Source organism: Ictalurus furcatus, chromosome 9 (assembly GCF_023375685.1).
Source record: "Ictalurus furcatus strain D&B chromosome 9, Billie_1.0, whole genome shotgun sequence".
In the NCBI taxonomy this organism is placed as follows: Eukaryota; Metazoa; Chordata; class Actinopteri; order Siluriformes; family Ictaluridae; genus Ictalurus; species Ictalurus furcatus.
In genome coordinates, this window is record NC_071263.1 from 26821971 (window position 1) to 26841970 (window position 20000).

Below are 20000 nucleotides of genomic sequence, written 5' to 3' on the forward strand. Positions count from 1 at the left end.
GAAAGAAATCGGATTGGATTTCTCTGCCTGGCTCACGAGAACGGAATTTCTCCAGCAACCGATAAAGAACAGCACCAAAGAGAAGAGCAAAAGTATGCAGTGGGGATGTACGGTGGTGCTTGAAAGTTTGTGAACCCTTTAGAATTTTCTGTGTATATATATGACTAAATATGACCTTAAACATCATCATATTTTCAGATAAGTCCTAAACGTAGATGAAGAGAAACCGGTTAAACAAATGAGACAAAAATATCACGCTTGGTCATTTATTTATTGAGGAAAATGATCCAGTATGATCATTTTCAAAAGTGTGAACCTCTCGGATGAATACATGGAGAATACATGGTGAGGGATCTGAGACCGTTCCTCCATACAGAATCTCTCCAGATCCTTCACATTTCGAGGTCCACGCTGGTGGACTCTCCTCTTCAGTTCACCCCACAGGTTTTCTATGGGGTTCAGGTCAGGGGACTGGGATGGTCATGGCAGGATCTTGAGTTTGTGGTCAGTAAACCATTTTTGTGTTGATTTTGATGTTTTGGATCATTGTCCTGCTGGGAGATCCAACCACGGCCCATTTGAATCTTTCTGGCAGAGGCAGTCAGGTTTTCATTTAATATCTGTTGAAATTTGATGGAGTCCATGATGCCATGTATCCTAACAAAATGTCCAGGTCCTCTGGCAGAAAAACAGCCCCAAAACATTAAAGATCCACCACCATATTTAACCGTGGGCATGAGGTACTTTTCCATATGGCTACCTCTCTGTGTGCACCAAACCCACCTCTGGTGTTTATTACCAAAAAGCTCTATTTTGGTTTCATCTGACCGTAGAACCCGATCCCATTTGAAGTTCCAGCAGTGTCTGGCAAACTGAAGACGCTCGAGTTTGTTTTTGGATGAGAGTAGAGGCTTTTGGTGGTGATGTGGTGATGTAGGTGACTTCGGATTGTAGTTTTGGAGACTTTCTGACCCCAAGATGCAACTCACTTCTGCAATTCTCCAGCTGTGATCCTTGGAGATTTTTTAACCACTCGAACTGTCCTCTTCACAGTGCGTTGAGACGATATAGACACACGTCCAATTCCAGGTCGATTCATAACATTTCCATTTGACTGGAACTTCTTAATTATTGTCCTGATGGTGGAAATGGGCATTTTCAATGATTGTGCTATTTTCTTATAGACACTTCCCATTGTGTGAAGCTCAACAACCTTTTTCCGCACATCACAGGTACATTCCTCGCTCTTACCCACTGTTACGAATGACTAAGGCAATTTGACCTATGTGTTACCTCATATTTATACCCCTGTGAAACAGGACGTCATGATTGAACAATTTCCTGTTCCTAGTCACCCAGGTGTACTGAAAGAAAAGTAAAATATCAGTGGGAGTATACTTCAAATATATTTTTCTCATATGAATCCATAGGCGTGCCAATAATTGTTGCACACCTATATTAAACAAAGATTTTTGGGGGGGGATAAACCTGTATTGTGTTTGTAATTGTCTGATATCCATGAGAGCGGAGTATTTCTGTGAATTTTTTGGAACAAAAGGTTAAACAGTAAAGACATTTTTTCACAGTCTTCATTGCTCATATTTACCAAGGGTGCCAATATTATTGGAGGGCGCTGTATTTTATAGTGTTAATATCTTCATTATTACTCGAAAATAGTGTAAATAGTAAAAACGAAGACCTACTCTAAGCAGGGGTGGACAGACTTTTGACAGGTAGTGTATTTTTTTGCGTAATATATGCTGGCTGTTTTAGAGTCTGGGCTTTTAGAGTCATGAACGCAACAGAAACACTAAATACGTGATTTTTGCTCCAACGTGATAAAAAAAATAAATAATAATAATTAGTGAGGGGGATAAGATTAGCTATTTTTGTCTGCCAGTCGCCGAACAGTTTCCTTGCCAACGGATTTTATTCGAAATAATCGTAATAACCTTTTATAACCCTGACGCTAGCACGCGGAATCCACATAACTTGTCTTTCTCCTGGTTCTCTTCTCCTCCTTTTGATTCCTCACGTGTTTTTAAACGTTCTGCCTGTTCCTCTGCTTCCTTTATCACTCCCTCAAGCTCTTTTCCTGAGCTTGAGAAAGTCCCTCGGTGACGTCGCTGAGGTTTTTGCTCCAAGAAGCAGATGGCTTTGCCTTTACGTCTGCCGATAATCCATAAAGCGCGCACTATACTGTAGAAACACGCGATGCTGTTGGACTCGGAGATTTAAAAAAAAAAAAACGGAATCCGCTTTACCTGCCGATTTATCTCGACTCTCGGAAGAGAAGCTCGGAAGGTTTAAGCGGGCAAATTAGACGCCCAGATGTTTGTGGGTGTGAGAGAAAGCAGGGCCGGAATGACAGAGTATCTGTTTCCCTGCGGCGCGGCGCGGTTCTGCAACTGCTGCATATTTTCCTGCCGATCGCGCTGAACGAGAAATGCCTGTGCTGTTATTTTCATGTCAAGAATAATCTCGCATGAAGGCGATCACGGGATTTCTGCCTCGTTTTAGGAAGTACCGATCTGTAATCAGATCGATTGATGAGTATACCTTGGTTTGCAGAGCGCGGTCTGTACATGACGGCTAATCCTGGATCGGGTAGGAGGATCAAACACCACGGAGCAATCTGTTATGGGGAAAATAATCCACAACACCATGCAGTGAATTACTTTCCACATAACAGCACGCCCTGAAGCTTGTTTTATTCCTCTTATCTCAATACAGGTTTTCATTTCAAATGCCATTTTGTTAAAGCCTGACATGCTTTTTATCCATTTCTAGTTACTTAGTCATGTTAATTAGTTATTAATAAATGAATAGTTATTAATTAGTTAATAATGTTTTGGGGGTGCTGTGTGTGTGTGTGTGTGTGTGTGAAACTATTTCTTTTATGTTAGTGCTTACGTTATAGCAGATGCACGGCAAACGATCCGTTACTATAGAAACAGCACATTAGGACGAGCGCATGAATGAATATAAAGCCGTGATTTGTAGCCCGAGCTGCTGTTATAGGAAAGTAATCGGAAACTTTCTGACCAATCGGATTCGAGAATTCGACAGCGATCGTCAGTTATATTCTTTATACACGTACGTGTTCACGTCGCTGAGACTCGGGTAATGCTGCCGCTCGAGGATTTTTGGTTTTGTTGTAAGGTATCGGAATGCTTTGAGGGGCGGGGCCTAGTGGATGGATGTAGAACGCTACGGGGTGGGCGGGGCATCTTAAATGGTAATCGGTAAGTCCAGTTACAGATTTACAAGTCGTAAAATTGCAGTGTTGGGTGTTGTATTAACACGTGGTTGCTTTTTTAAAGGACGTCGTGTCTGTTAATGGCGAGTTTTCCGATCGAACACACAGACAAAGATGTAGCATGCGGTTGGCACAGAAACAGCAACATTTGCGTGGATGTGTGTCGTCATTCTGTGCTAACACCATTGTGTGTGTGTGTGTGTGTGAGACAGGGCTGCTTGCCGCTGGTTTTAATGTTCGACATTAAGGAGGAGGCTGAGATCGAGCCCCAGTGCATCGCAACTCTTATGGAGCAGCTAGACGTCTTCATCAGCATTAAACCCAAACCCAAACAACCCAGCAAGGTGACACATGACCTGTGTGTGTGTGTGTGTGTGTGTGTGTGTGTGTATATGTATATATATATATATATATATATATTAGGTTTAAATCAACATTGTTACCACTGAGTCTTAGCTAAGCCTGCTTTATAATTAATCAGAAATGCTTCTGAATATGGTAAATTTGCCCTCCGTAAGTTTCTCTGACGGCTCACATTGTCTGTCTGTCGCTCTCTCTCTCTCTCTCTCTCTCTCTCCCAGTCTGTGATTGTAAAGAGCGTGGAGAGAAATGCGGTGAACATGTACGAGGCACGCAGGCTGCTCCAGGCTCTGGAGAGTGCGTGCGGATCCTCTCCCAGTCCCCCCGTTTCTTCTCCTTTTCCTCTGGGTACCAACAGCGTCCCTGTTAATGACCACAGCTCCTCCTCGTCACTCCTCAACCCTGTCGGACTGGATGTCTTGGCCTCAGCTGGACTGGGACTAAGCACTCTGGGTAATGTAGTCAGTTGTTGGGTAACACCGCGTTGAAGTTCAGAAGTTCCGGCAATGCTGCGTTGTATCTGTTTTTTAGAAATGATGATTATTATTAGCTTAATGAGGTGAGACGAGACCAGGTGGAAACTCCAGAGAGACCCTTGAAATGTACACGAAACGGTTAGTATTTCCTCCGGAGAGAGGACACATTTAAAGGTCCAGTCAGCGGTCATACGGAATTAAATGACGTAAAACTTGCTTTTCTAAAACGTACAGCGTCTCCGTTTACTATTACATCTAAAACAAAACACATTTAAAGGTCCAGTCAGGGATTCATCAAAATTGGCGTACTCTCTCTCTCTCTCTCTCTCTCTCTCTCTCTCTCTACCGTCAATCAGAGTGACACTAGCCAATTGTAGAGTTTGCTCACTGTGCTTACTTTCACACTATGAGAGAAAAGAATCGAGAGCCGCCTGGTTTTGTTTCAAAGTCGTACGGTTGAATTTTGAGAACTCCTTCAACTCGCACCTTGCTCACGTCTACAGAAACTCCTCCTACTTTCTCAGGTAAAGTCGGGGCAGTGGTAGCTCCGTGATTTAAAGGTCGTAAGTTCAAATACCAATGCTGGGCCCTTGAGAAAGGCCCTTAACCCTCAAATGCTCAGTTGTATAAATGCCATAAATGTAAAGTTATGCGATGGGGTTTGTTGCCGAACCGTGGAAAGCTAAACTGTTCAGTCGAGAAGCGCTATAAATTGATCTTGCGCTTCCTTTTCAGGCCTCTTGGGTTCCCCGGACCTTCCCGCCCATAACGGCTCGTCCGATTCTAACTCTGTTCTAAACGGGCATGGTTCTGTCCCAAATGGACCTAATGATGTAGTCGGGACACTACAGAGCAGCAACCATACACACACCCTCTCTCCGTTACAGGGGCCTTCCCTCTGGACCAACACTCACACGACATCAGGCAACACTGCAGGTAAGAGGAACACTCCTGCATTCACCTGGCAGGAGTGAATGTCAGTGACGGTTGTTTTTTTTGGGGGGGGTTTCACAGCTCTCGCAATGTTTATCATCAGCTGTTGTTGTTTTCCTTGGCCGACCCATTCGGTGTCTTGCTCAGTACTCCAGTGGTTTCTTTCTTTTTCAAGACATTCCGAATTGTTGTATCGGCAATGCCCGGTGTTTGTTCAGTGCCTCTGATTTATTTCCCCTCTTTTCTCAGCTTTAAGATGTCTCGCTTTTCTCCCGTCGGCAGCTCTCTGATCTGCACGTTGGTTTATCCTTTTTAACAACAAATACAGTCTTCACAGGCGAGACCTACGGCTCAATCCGAGAGTGATTTTTATTTGAGTGTATTTATTGGAGTATATATTTATTTATTTGAGTATATATTGAGCGTTTAAACAATCAATCTAGCAGGACACGCCTGGGTAACAAGAACCACGTGTCAGTCGCACGTTCCAATATTTATGCTCTCCTACAAATCGGGTGGTCTGATACAAAACGTGCCATGTTCTATGTCCTTTAACACGTCTACATATAAAGACCAGGAAATAAAAGCTGAAATTCCAGCCTCTCTTCTCCTATTCAACTTTTGCTCTCAAACCCAAATGTCTTCAGTCTGCAGCACAGACAAATAAACTGGCCTTGCCGTTCCAGTAGATTTGTATATTGTATTGCATTGTATATCGTATCGCATTGCATGGTAAGATTTCCAGGCCTAATCTGAAAAAGTAAACATCTAAACATCATAATGCGATTCGGATATGTGCGTAGAAACCTTTTTAGAAAGTCTCCGCCTGTTAGTGCGCCCTCTGGTGGAAATGCTGAACTACTGCGTTCTTTCTCTCTTTGTGTCGCTCTTTCTCAGGGTTCTCCTCTGTCCTGATGTTGCAGTCTGTCGCTCAGGGTTCTCTCAGTGGCCTGCTGCTGTCCGGAGTCCACGGTTACAGCCAGAATTACACACAGAGTCCCTCTCTCACACACTCGCACACTCACACTCACACGCACACTCCTTCGCCCCCACCGGGACTGGCGCCAATACACAAACCAGTGAGCACAGAGCAGCTCAAAACACATGTGAGTATCAGCCTGGGCTTACAGTTTCACTGGCTTCAGTTATTCCGTTTAGTCTGAAATGTGTGTGTGTGTGTGTGTGTGTGTGTGTGTGTGTGTGTGTGTGTGTGTTGTAGAGGCCTTCTATGTACAGAGGGATTTCATCCGTGTCACTTACTGAATCCATGCTGGAAGCACAGGAAGTTAACGGGCACAGCCACTCAGAAGCTCTTTCATCCAAATCTAGCTCTGATGAAGGTAGAAATCATAAACACACACACACACACACACACACACACACACACACACAGTTATTAAATAAGCATAACCAAAGTGGCACTTTATTTCATTCACCAGTTTATATTCAAAACGTCTGACAGATGAGTACAGCGAGGTGGAGAGGGGATGGTGATGGGGAGAGAGCGAGAGAGAGAGAGAGAGGGACAGAACAAAGGGAAGAGATGGGTTTAATTTTGTTCCTTCTCCCAGGCTCGGACACGTTTGTCGAAGTGGGCATGCCCAGAAGCCCTTCCCACTCAGCCAATGGGAGCGAGCTGAAGCAGATGCTGGCTTCCTGTTCGGTGTCGTCAGGGAAACGGCAGACTGTCGAACTGCTCCAAGGCACCAAGAATTCACATCTCCGGTAGGACCAAAAACCCAAACGCACCACCATGTAATTATTCCTACATCTTCTGTAAATCCAAAACTCTCCAACAATCCATCTCCAGCAATTATGTTGGAAATAACATAATCTCCATTCATCATTCATCTTCGGTATCCACTTTATCCTGGTCAGGGTCGCGGGGGATCCCAAGCCAATCCTGGGCGAGTTGGGAATACACTTGGAATGAATGGCAGTCCATTCAATCACAGTGCTCTCTCTCTCTCACACACACACACACACACACACACACACACACACACACCTAGGACCAGTTTAGCATAGCCAGTCCATCTATAGGCATGTTTTTGGACAGAAACCCACATGAATATGTGGAGAACATGCAAAACTCCACACAGACAGGAGCCTGAGATCATGTGACCCTGGAGCTGTGAGATGACGATGCTACCTGCTACTTCACCTCGATCCATCCGTCCATCCATTTCCTATACCGTTTATCCTACACGGGGTCGCGGGGAGCCTGGAGTCTATCCCAGGGGGCTAGGGGCACGAGGCGAGGGAAAACATCATCACATACACTTACACATTATGGACAATTTAGACGACGCCAATCAGCCTACAGCGCGTGTCTTCGGACTGGGGGAGGAAACCCCCGAAGCGCGGGGAGAACGTGCAAACTCCACGCACACACGGCGGGAGGCGGAGCCGAACCCCCAACCCCGGACGTGCGAGACAAACGTGCTGACCACCAAGCCACCGTTGCCCTCCCACCATGCCCCAACATGCCTGTTCTCTCATCAGTCTTATCTCCAGTAGCAACAAAATCAGAAAACCTGCCCCATCTCCACGAGGTCCAAAAGCCTTCCGTTAGAGTCCTCATGGCCAGTAGGACCAAAACTAAAAGAACACCATCAGAAATCTATTGTGAGATGGTGAAGCAATTATTATTAATTATTAGTGTGTGAATAGTGAATAATTAATTATTAGTGTGTGTCTATTAATGCCACGTCACTAGTATTACATAAAGCAGAATCTGATGTTAAAGCCAGTGATTGTGTCTCATTGGTTCATGTCTCATCTTAACGGAGTTCCTGTTAATTACTGTTTTTCAACTCTCTCTCTCTGTGTGTGTGTGTGTGTGTGTGTGTGTGTGTGTGTGTGTGTGTGTGTGTGTGTGTGTAGATCTGAATGTTTATTGTCGGATTCTGAGCCTGACGCTGTAACTGATAAGAGAGCACCAGGCAGCGAGAGAGCAGCAGAGAGGAACAGACTGGCACCTCATGTACAAGTACACACACACACACACACACACACACACACACACACACACACACACACACACAGAGTACCAGTAACTTGTGAACCAGAGATGGTCCTGCAGGCGTGCAGTTATACACACAGTGCCAACATACAAGTGTCTCTTTTAATGAGCGCATCTGATATGCAGGTGTGTGTGTGTGTGTGTGTGTGTGTGTGTGTGTGTGTGTGTGTGTGTGTGTGTGTGTGTGTCGTCTCTTTTAGGCCTATGACTATGAACAGAAGAAGCTACTCGCCACTAAAGGTCAGTGGAGAATCCACCAGTATGTGAACACGAGCGCACACACTATTAGTGTCGTCTAATTCTAGTGAAATCTAATGAGAGTCTCTCTCGCTTCGTGTGTGTGTGTGTGTGTGTGTGTGTGTGTGTGTGTGTTTCAGCCATGCTGAAGAAGCCAGTGGTGACCGAGGTTCGGACCCCGACCAACACGTGGAGCGGGCTCGGCTTTTCCAAGTCCATGCCTGCAGAGAGCATCAAGCAGCTCCGCAGAGCCAGCCATACAGCCTACAAACCCTCAGTTAACACTACGGTATTCATACACACACGCATGCTCACACACACGTGCGCTCACACACATGCTCACAACATGCAGCAACACATATTATAGCCCGAGTTGTTCCCGAAGCTGTCCGAAAGAACAAAAGAGGGATTTTTCTGTCAAATGTACGATCGAATCCAATGCACGTTTATTCTGCAGAGAGCACGGACTATTTCCACAGCGTAACGTCACGTCCATCCTTTCTCCCAGCTACACGTTTGTTTACTTCCTGTCAGCGATACCGTGCTTCATTACGTGCGTATACAAATTCACTTCTGTTTGTCCTTTGGGGAAATTAAAAAAAAAACCCCACCGGGATTCCTCTTTCTGCTGTGTAAACTCTATAAAGCTTTCAGCTCGCTCATGCTGACTGTAAGGAGTCGTGATGGCATGTCGCCGATGACGCGATAAAAGAAGTACAGGATGTTATGTAGGAAGTTTGAATACATCAATCGAAATCCTCATGGAGTCACGTAGACCAGAAGAATGTTCCTGATCTCCGTTTGTCCATTTTGTACATTTCAGTCGTTCTTTTTTTTTTTTTTTTTTGTACGTACGTGCTGTGCAAATTTATGATTCACGTTTATCGATTCGTCTTTTCCTCGGTACGACGGGGTCCGTTAATCTGAACGTTCTCACCGGAGCACGTTTTCTTCTTAGGAGTGTATAAATCCTTACGTACGTGAATTATTCGACCGAATTATAATGAGAACGAAGCGTAACCCGTGTTTTCTCATGCATTCGTAGGCGAAGTCGGGCTACTGCGTATAACGAGCGTGAACCACACGCAGAGAATTTACAGACGCACGCGTACTGTACACGCGCCATGCGTACCCTCTCACTAGGACCAGTTTGAAAAAATGATAGGAATAATCCTTGACTATTGAAACTGTTTGCTGTGTACATGCAAAGACAATCCAGCTCTTATTTGTGTGTGTGTGTGTGTGTGTGCGTGTGTGTGCGTGTGTCAGGGCACTCCTCTCTCCGTATCATGCGCAGGGAACAGGGAGACTCAGAGTATCGACGGCGACGGTGAGAGCTGGTGCACGAGAAACGGAAGCTGTGTGAGGAACGGTAGTGGAGCAGGAGCAACACGCACGTTCCCCTCCACCATCGGCGCTCCGGAGAGGAGCAAGAGCAGGACCGGTGAGAGCTAGTAGTGTGTGTTGAACAATATAGGAACCTTTTCTTTTTTTTTTTTTAATGCTAAAACTTTAGATTTGTACGTCATTAGCAGGAATTAGGGCCGGGCGATATATCAATATAACATGGATATCGTGATGAATGATTACCCGATACACTTTTCTGAGATATCGTTGGTTTGTTTGTTTATTTATTTATTTTTAAACATTTTGAATCATTACAAATGAAATGGTACTGAATGGATTTGACACAGTTTGTTTGTTTTGTTTTTTTTTTTAAAACTTTGTCAACCGGTGGCTTAGTGCTTAGCACGTTCGCCTCACACCTCCAGGGTCGGGGGTTCGATTCCCACCGTGGCCCTGTGTGTGTGTGTGTGGGCGGAGTTTGCATGTTCTCCTCGTGCTGCGGGGGTTTCCTCCGGTTTCCTCCCCCAGTCCAAAGACATGCATGGTAGGCGGATTGGCGTGTCCAAACTGTCCGTAGTGTATGAACGGGTGTGTGAGTGTGTATGTGATTGTGCCCTGCGATGGATTGGCACCCTGTTCATTGTGTACCCCGCCTTCTGCCCGATGCTCCCTGGGATAGGCTCCAGGATCCCCCGTGACCCTGAAGGAAGGATAAGCGGTATAGAAGATGGACAACGTTTTATTTTTTGTTGTTTTGTTTATTTTACTTCTGTTTGTTAGCTAAATGATGTATCCTGATACGAATTGTGTATCGTAGAGAATCGTATATCACGATACGACATGATGTGATGTATATATTTTTGTCATTTCTCCCAGCTATGGATCAGTACCTGAGCAGCAGTAACTATATGGAGTGTATCTCGTTCATGGGTGGCAGTAAGGCGTCGTGTCTGAGCTCCTCTGTTAAAGGTACGGACCTGCCCGAGCTCTTCAGCACTCTGGGACTGGGCAAATACACCGACGTCTTCCAGCAGCAGGAGGTGAGCGCTACAAAACTCGATGCTGACTAGGCGTGGGTGTTTGTTTACATCAGGGTTGTCACGATACCATACGCATTCTTTTACGATGCTATACCAACTGAAGTACCACGCTGTATCGTGTTAATTCCTAATTCGTATCTACAGCACGAAGCAAATTTACAGAAATACACAGATCTAAAGGAAGAGAGACAAACCAGATTTCCCTCTCGGTACTTTATTAACGAGAGTGAATAACCGGCTGTTGGAAAAACTCAGGAACAGTCGTACAGTTGGCGAGAAGCTCATTCAGCGTGCCACATATTTGAAATCATCTCCCCAGAGAACTAAGAATGAAGATAACATTAGGAATAAATGAAATAAAATCCTAAAACTGGGAACGTCAGTTCGCTTTGACTCATTTTAGCATTTACACACAGCGGGTAGAGTAACGTTAGCTCACTTGCTAGCAAACTGGAAATCTTTTAAAGGTTTAAAAAAGAAAATACAGTAGCATCGGTGGTATTTTGAAGCTTTAGTATCGCGATACTACCGTAGTGCCGATATATCGTGCGACTCTAGTTTACATTTTGATTATGTCGTTTTTTTTGTCCCGTACATTTTCTCCCTAACTTTGTCTTGGCCAGTATTCCAGTCAGCTTTCCCTTACTTTCAACCTCTGCATCTGCATCAAACTCAATCTGCCCTCTTCAACATACATGAGCTGGTAGAGGCCCATGATTGGCTGGTGTCTCTGTGATTGACAGGGGAGAGAGAGAGTGTGCCCCTCCCACCCAGAGAGTACAACCAGTTTTGCTGTCACGATTCAAACTCGCCATGTCTGGACAATCAGGTGTATGCTTTTCTGTTGCGGCACTCTGGAGCATTTTAATGACTGTTAACTCTCTGTGTGCGTGTGCGTGTTAGATTGACCTGCAGACGTTTGTCACGCTGACTGATCCAGACCTGAAGGAATTGGGAATCACGACGTTTGGAGCACGTAGGAAAATGCTGCTGGCTATCTCGGGTAAGAAATCGGTGTATAATGCTCATAATGTTAATCTGGCCCTATTTAAGTTCCTGGGCTATAGTTTTAGGAACCTTTTTAGATAAAGTTTCAGTGAAAGTAGGTTCTGGAAGTTCCTCAAAAGGTTCCGGAGCCCTGTTGGAAACTTGTTTGTTTTGAAGCGCAAAGGCCGTATGGAATTAAACACATTCCGTAAGGCCTATGAGATTCACTGTAAGTAGTAAACAGTGATTCTACAAGGGTTCCAGAACTTTCCCAGAAGTTTCCGGAACTTCCTCAAAACGTTCAGGAACCCTTGTGGAAACAAAAATGATGGAATTAATTCCATCACATTCACTCAACACCTTTTGATCTTCACTGTATACAGAAATATTTTTTCCACAAACTTTCTCGAATTCAATACATTCCATCAAGCCTTTGATCTTCACTGTAAACAGTTAACAGTTTTTCCACAGAGGTTCTGGAACTTCCATAAAAGCATCTGGAAATTTCTCCAAAGGTTCCAGTGAAGATCAAAGGCCTGTGGAATGATACACACAGCGTCCAGCCTTTGATCTTCATTTTAAACAGTAAACAGCGTTTCTACAAGAGTTCTGAAACGACCTCGGAGGATGTCAGAACTTCCTCGAAATATTCCAGAACCCCCGTGGAAACTTGTGCACAGTAGATATCGAATGGAATCAAACACGTTGTCTCAAACCTTTGATCGTCACTGTAAACAGTAAACAATGTTTCTACAAAACTTCTGGAACTTTCACAAAAGATGTTTTTTTTTTTTTTAACCCTTGTGGAAATTTGTTTACAGTGAAGACCAAAGGCCTGTTGGAATCCAAAGCATTCCATCTTCCCTGTAAACCGTAAACAACGTTTCCACAAGAGTTCCGGAAACGTCTTCAGATGGATCTGGAACCCTTATGGAAACATTGTTTAGTTTGAAGATCAAAGGCCTGGTGGACTTAAACACATTCTGTCAGGCCTTTGATCTTCACCGTAAACAATAAACAGTGATTCTACAAGGGTTCTGAAACGTTCTCAAAAGATTCCATAACCCTTGTGGAAATTTGTTTACGGTGAAGATCAGAGGACTGGTCGGAGTAAACACATTCCGTCAAGGCTTTGACTTTCACTGTAAAGAGTAAACAATGTTTTCACAAAGGTTCTGGAACTTTTGGAAAGCCCTTGTGGAAACATGTGAAGATCAAAGTTCTTGTGGTATTAAATGCATTCTGTCATGACTTTGATCTTCACAGTAAGCAGTAAATAATGTTTTCGTGTCTTCAGGTTTCAGAGCCCTTGTGGAAGCACTCGGTACGTTTATGTGGACAACAATAATCCGATATTAACCAGATTAAGACGATATTCTGATTAAGAAACTAGCATGTAAACAGAGATTACTGATGACCTTAATCTGATTAAAGTCATACTCGAAGTAAACACAAACGGAATTAAGACGTGTGGAGTATTCCTGTTTTAGTCGCATTATGGACGTGCGTTACAGACACGTACACACCTTAATCACACTATTAACGTCGTGTGGGAGTTTTCACCGCATTGTGCGACAGGACACGTACACGCACGGCAGCGCTCAACCGTTCGACGGCAAACAAGAGAGCACGGCTGCGTCCCAAACCGCGTACTTGCCTACTATATAGTAGGAGATATACACGTATCTCAGCTACTATATAGTATGTAAGTACGCGGTTTGGGACGCAGCCCACGGCTTCAATCAGTCGTCTATTTGCACGTACAGCACAACAAATAATTAACCGCACTTGAAGCTTTCGTAAAATTAAAAGTAAAAACACCCAAAACTGTATACGGTTCCATAACGAAGACCAACTGTGTGTCGATACGTGAAATTCTGGAGGGAACGTCGGACGGCGTGGCGTGGCGACGTAATGACGTGTGCCGTTAATCCATCTATGTTCTATAACACGTAAAACGGGATCATGAAAGGAATATTCTAAAAGCGACTCATGTAAACACCTTAATCAGAATACTGTCTTATTCAGAATAAGGTCAATAATTAGATTACCGCTGTCCATGTAAACGTAGTGATTGCGTACCGTTTAGAGTGAAGCTCAAAGACCTTGCAGGTTTTAAACACGTTCCATCTCTTCTCTTCCGGACAGAACTGAATAAGAGCCGACGGGAGCTTTTCGAGCCTTCGAACGTACGCACGTCGTTCCTGGAGGGCGGAGTGAACAGCCGCCTCGCGCGACACTTCCACGCCGACGTGGCCAGCGTGAGCGGGCGCTGGTGACGGGGGGCAAAAAGCACGGCAATAAAATCTACTAATACCTCTGTGGTACTAGTTAACGGTACCTCTACATGGACTACACACCTTCCCCTTTCTAATGTGGAGATTCTGATCACTTGGAGCAAATCCTTTTCATTCTATTCAAGCAGGCTGGATAATGTGGAAAGCCATAAGGGCCAATAAGATCCGATTTTTAGCCAAAATTGCCACAAGTGCCGAAAAGCAAACCGTTGACTGTCCTCAGAGGTAGGTCGGGGATGACGGGAGAAGGGGAGGGTTGGCTGCTAGTTTGTTGTTCAGAGTTAAACGTGTGTTAAATCGTAAACTGACGCAGTGTTATTACCTGTAACGGTACTAGTTTATTGTTAAGAAGCAGGCACACATGGGCGCATTAACTTTGGTACTCCTGCCTCTTCTGGCATATTGAAGTATCAGTATTAAGCACTTTAAGATAGCTTTTACATGCGTGTGTGTGTGTGTGTGTGCGCGTCTGTGTGTGTGTTGCATGTCAATCCAGTGCCAAAGCACTTACCGACCGTCAAAGTTCAAAGGTCAAAGTTCAAGCTTGAGGCCTTGTTGATTATATTGGTACATATCGGTGTTATTCATTGGTGTTGTTATAAGGCTGCACTTACTCTAGTGTATATTTAATTTTTAAAAAATTTTTTTTACTATAAACATTTTCAATTTATATATTTACTTTTCCTTAAGAAGCATTAGTTTACATTTTTTTTATCGTCTCATATTGTACTTATGAGTTCATTTGTGGATAACCTTGTCAGTTTTTTTGTTTTGTTTTGTTTTGTTTTTTTTCTCATCATGCCTCCAGATTTTCAAGGTAAAAAAGCAATTCATGGCGATTGATATCCATGATGGAATTCATCATTAAATTTTTTTTTTTTTTTTTTTTCCCCATTCCGTATTCTCGCGATCGTTTATTTAATCGGGACACATTCTGTAAATCTGACTAGCAATTCAGTCTTAAGAATTCACTCAGGGCTTTCGTTACAGGACCCGAAAATCAGCTTGATTAACTCCTGAGTCTGTGTTTTCATTTACAGACACTATTTCAGGATTATCCTACAATCTAGACTACAAAAAAAAAATCTAATTTACACTTTTATGAACTTTAATTCAACCTCAAATGTAATGACCCAGCTGAGATGCGTGTTTTGTTTTGTTTTGCACTAAAGCTATGAGGCTCATACAGGTAATATCAGACCAACATAGACGTCTCTCCCACCGACAGGCTTTAGGCTCAACAGTATCATCGATTTGATCTATACAGACGAATTTACACCTCTGTATGAACATCATCATCGACTGTATAACTTAAGAACTTTCCAGTACAATTGAATACTCCCCTGTCTTCTTCGCTGTAGCACTTGCGCTGTTCTAGCACACTGTGTTGTGAACTTGAACAAAGTTCAGATCTTGGTGTCGTCGCGTATGAATTGAAGCGAAACTCTAATGGGGGCGGGTTTAAGTTGCCAAAGCTGGCCGCCTTTTCCACAACGTTAATGCTTTAGGCTACACAGCGAATTGAAGTTTATAGATTACAGGAAGTCCCACTGTGTCCTAAACCTCTATAACATCATACTGGGATAGTTTTTGAAGAACTGGATGGGGTTTGAGGCTGATGGTAAAGATTGGTAGAAAAGAGATTTCTCGTTTTTATTAGCTACGTTAGCCTCCTAGTGCTGGTGCAACCGCAACACCGAAAAAGGCAAACATGCCATGACTGCTCGAAATTTTACATTTGTTTTGTCATTTTCTTTTCCAGTTCCCCTTAGACCTGTGGCACATTTCCTATTGTTTTGGATCTTATATATATATATATATATATATATATATATATATATATATATATATATATATATATATATATATATATATATATATATAAAACATGGTTTTAATAAATTTAGTCTTCAACCAAACAAACTGCACTTATAAAATCATTCATGAATGAAGTGGTATGTAGTATACATAATGGTCAAATGTATTTGTCGTAAATTAATAGGAGGCTGTGTTTTTATGGGGGTTTTTTTTTCCCTTTTAATTATGTTCATGGCTGGTCGTCCATTATTTTATTTTATTTTTTCCATTTCTCTTTTTTTTTTTATTCATGTTGTTGTTGTTGTTATTTTTTTACTTGTAATATTTCACTATTTTTATAAGTTGACCTCTGTGTGTTGTATGTTGTTTTTGTTTTGTTTTGTTTTTTACGAAAGAATTGAGGATAGTAACCTTAAGCCTTATAGCCTCGGGATTATAACGTGTATGCCCGTCCCCCCCCCCCCCCCGTCCCCCCGTCCCCCCAATCCCCGTGAGATGTGTTTCTTTAACATTGTCCGTAAATGCATTCAGAAGCCATGTTGAAAATATATATGCTAGCTTGTTCTCGTGACAGTTCTGATTGTATCAGCAGGTTTTTGTTTTTTTTTTTTTTTTTTTTTTAATTTTATTTTACACATCTGGTTTTAGGTAAAACTTTACAGATGTTGCACATGAGGTACCCGAAGTTTTCTAAGCAGCTCATTAGCATGTCTTTATTTGATTTTTTTTTTTTTTGCAGTGTTTTTAAGCTTATGTTGTTATGGGTTCGTATTAAATATTCCGATAATGCGCGTGAGGTACAAAGAGCTGAACTGGGATATGCAGAAAGCAGTAATAATTTACAGGAAGTGCTTTTCTGAACAGCTGTTATAAGATAAGATAAGAGAAGAGAACATTTATTATTATTATTGTCTGACTCGTGCTAGCTTGGGTCGAGTTTGTTTTCCGAATCTTCGCTAACAGTTTCAGGTGCATTTCCGGTGTGTTTTATATGAAGGAACAGCGATTCTGTTATTTCTCTTCTCCCAAAATGAAGGGTTAATCCGCTGGGCTGGGAATGTTTTAAGGAACATACGGTTTCAGCAACATTCCTAAAGTGTTAAAGCGATATTCCTATCGTCTTTTCTTCCAAAACAAAGCGTTCTAGTTGATGGAGTTGTTGGTTTGTTTGTTTCGGAGACGGTCCGAAGACTCGTACAGGGAGAATGTTTCACTATTTGCGAGAATCACACCAAAGTAAACACTCTGATTCACTTAACAACGGGAGCACAGATCATGTTTCTACCTACAGATAGAGCATATTAAACATGTAGCAATAATGATCTATCGTATCTGTGGCCTGTGCTGCAGACTGATCACTTCCTGTGCCATGTGACAAAGAGACAAAAACAATAATGGTCATAATGTTCAAAAAGAAGTTCGATTGTGGTTTGGTTATGAGAATAAAAAATAAACATGCAAGCAAAGTTTTCTGAATGAATGAATGTCTGAATATTTATGACTTTAAAACCTGAAAACCCCGAACATTAATACTGGTAAGTTTCCTTTCCTTTCCTTATTTATTTATTTATTTATTTATTTATTTATTTATTTATTTATATTCTAGATAGAATATCTAGATACCTATCTCTAGGTATTAATTGTTTTACTTTATTAATTTATTTTTGAAAATATACACTCATTTGAAATCTGATGACTGCAACACACTCCACAAGAGTTGGGACAGTCGATTGTTTACCGCTGTGTAATATCACCTTTTCTTTTTGTAATAGTGAAGACACCAGTTGGCTACGTTTAGCAAGCGGAAATTTCCCCCATTCATCCATTGTGCATTTCTTCAGCTGCGGATCTGTACAGGGTCTTCGTTGTCTTATTTTACGCTTCATAATGCGCCGCACGTTCTCAATCGGAGACGGGTCAGGACTGCAGGCCGGCCATGCTAGCACCCGTGCTCTCTGCTTACGCAACCATGCGCTTGTAATCCGGGCAGAATGTGGTTTGGTGGTGTCCTGGTCTGGATGGTAGCGTATGTTGCTCCAAGATGTGTACATGTCTTTCTGCATTAATGGGGCACTCACAGATGTGTAAGTTACCCATGCCATGTGCACTGACACGCCCACATACCATGACAGACGCTGGTTTTTGGACCTGACGCTGATAACAGCTTGGATGGTCCTTTTCCTCTTTACCCCGGAGAACATGACGGTTGTTTTGTCCAAAAACTATTTGAAATGTCGACTCGTCGGACAATAAAACACGATTCCACTGTGTTACTGCCCATCTCGGATGAGACCGAGCCCAGAGAAGTCGGCGGCGCTTCTGGACAGTGTTGATGTATGGCTTCTGCTTTGCACAGTAAAGCCTTAACTTGCATCTGTGGATGCAGCGGCGAATGGTGTCGAGTGACAAAGTTTTACCAAAGTATTCCCGAGCCCATGTCAGGATCTCCATTACAGACTCATGACGGTTTTTAAGACCGTGACGTCTGAGTGATCGGACATCACGCACATTCAGAAGTGGTTTTCGGCCTCGCCCTTTACGCACCGAGATTTGACCGGATTCCTTGAATCTTTTAATTATATTGTGCACTGTAGAAGGTGAAATACCCAAAATCTACTGATTTGTCTTTGGGGAATGTTCTCAAAGTGTCGGATTATTCTCTGACGCATCTGTTGGCAGATTGGTGAGTCTCGACCCGTCCTCGCTCTCGAAGGACTAGACCTTTTTTTGAAGTCTCCTTATATACTATGACTAGACGACTGTCTCACCTGTTTCACATCACCTTCTTATTTCAACTTCTCACATCGATATTAGTCCTAAATTGCCCCTGTCCCAACTTTTTTGGAATGTCTTGCATGCATCAATTTCAAAATAAATGTTTATCTTCAAAAAACGATGCAGTTGATTAGGTTAAAGATCAAATACCTTGCCTTTATTCGTTTCGAGTTTAAATACACGTCAAAGTTCGTTTACAAATCACTCCTCTTTGCTTTTATTAGCATTTTCCATCCATACTGTCCCAACTTTTTTGGAATTGGGGTTGTAATTGTACATATTTATACTATATATTTCATTCATATTATATTTTGGGATCTTAAAAAGATTTATTATGTTTAAGTGGTTAATGATTATTTATATTTCATTATTCTGTGTATATCAGGCCTATACTATACTATTTAATTCTATCCTAATTCTGTTATTCTGTATGTGTGTGTGTGTGTGTGTGTGTGTGTGTGTGTGTGTGTGTGTGTGTAAAATCCTCCTGTGTTTTGTATCAGGTTTTCAATGTGTTGTCCTGTGTTTCTTCACTGTTCCGGTACAGCAGGAAGCAGTACTGAGTACTGATGTGGCGTGCGCTGCTCCCATACCAAATAAGGACATGAGTGCCAATGGAGGCGACATCAGCGGTAACGCAGGGAGGATGTTGAATTGTGTGTGTGTGTGTGTGTGTGTGTGTGTGTGTGTGTTGCTGTAGGAGTATTCTCTCTAAAGGAATCTTGTTCATATTCATTTGTATCCACTCGAGCATTTTTAACGGTTGACGCGAAAGCATTAAAATGGAAAATAACAGAATTATAATGACTTTAAAAGCTGTAATCTACAGCGGTGCTTGAATGTTTGTGAACCCTTTTGGAATTTTCTGTATAGCTGCATAAACATGACCTTAAACAGCATCATCATATTTTCACACGAGTCCTAAACGTGGACAAAGAGAAACCGATTAAACAAATGAGAGAAAAATATCACGCTTGGTCGTTTATTTATTGAGGAAAATGCTCCAGTAGTACATATCTGTGAGCGGCAAAAGTATGTGAACCTCTCGGATTAGCCGTTCATTTGAAGGTGAGATTAGAGTCGGGTGATTTCAGCCAATGGGATGACGATCAGGTGTGAGTGAGCGCCGTGTTTTGTTTAAAGAACAGCGATCTATCAAAGTCTGATCTTCACAACACGTGTTTGTGGAAGTTTGTCATGGCACGGACAAAGGAGATTTCTGAGGAGCTCAGAAAGAATTGAGGATGCTCATCAGGCTGGAAAAGGTTCCAGAACCATGTCTAGACAGTTTGGACATCACCAATCTACAGTCCGAGAGATTGTGTACAAATGGAAGACATTTAAGACCATTGATACCCTCCACAGGACCAACAAAGATCACTCCAAGAGCAAGACGTGTAATAGTCCACAAGGTCACGAAGGAACCCAGGGTAACGTCTAAGCAGC

General features: G+C 42.7%; 1 protein-coding gene across 3 annotated transcripts in view; it reads left to right on the forward strand.

The window, feature by feature from the left end:
* bicc1a (BicC family RNA binding protein 1a) overlaps nt 1-15776 on the forward strand; it is a 58705-nt gene extending 42929 nt beyond the window's left edge. For 2 of the 3 annotated variants that reach the window (XM_053633213.1, XM_053633214.1), the window contains exons 9-21: nt 3472-3603; nt 3841-4072; nt 4831-5031; nt 5926-6134; nt 6248-6368; nt 6600-6753; nt 7915-8020; nt 8254-8293; nt 8431-8579; nt 9560-9734; nt 10514-10677; nt 11581-11680; nt 13813-15776. In XM_053633213.1, coding sequence (XP_053489188.1) covers nt 3472-3603; nt 3841-4072; nt 4831-5031; nt 5926-6134; nt 6248-6368; nt 6600-6753; nt 7915-8020; nt 8254-8293; nt 8431-8579; nt 9560-9734; nt 10514-10677; nt 11581-11680; nt 13813-13943 — 1914 coding nt within the window. In that variant the 3' untranslated portion in view covers nt 13944-15776. The remainder of the gene's footprint in view (nt 1-3471; nt 3604-3840; nt 4073-4830; nt 5032-5925; nt 6135-6247; nt 6369-6599; nt 6754-7914; nt 8021-8253; nt 8294-8430; nt 8580-9559; nt 9735-10513; nt 10678-11580; nt 11681-13812) is intronic. The other variant, XM_053633215.1, reaches the window with a different exon arrangement.
* Nucleotides 15777-20000: the final 4224 nt, after the last annotated feature.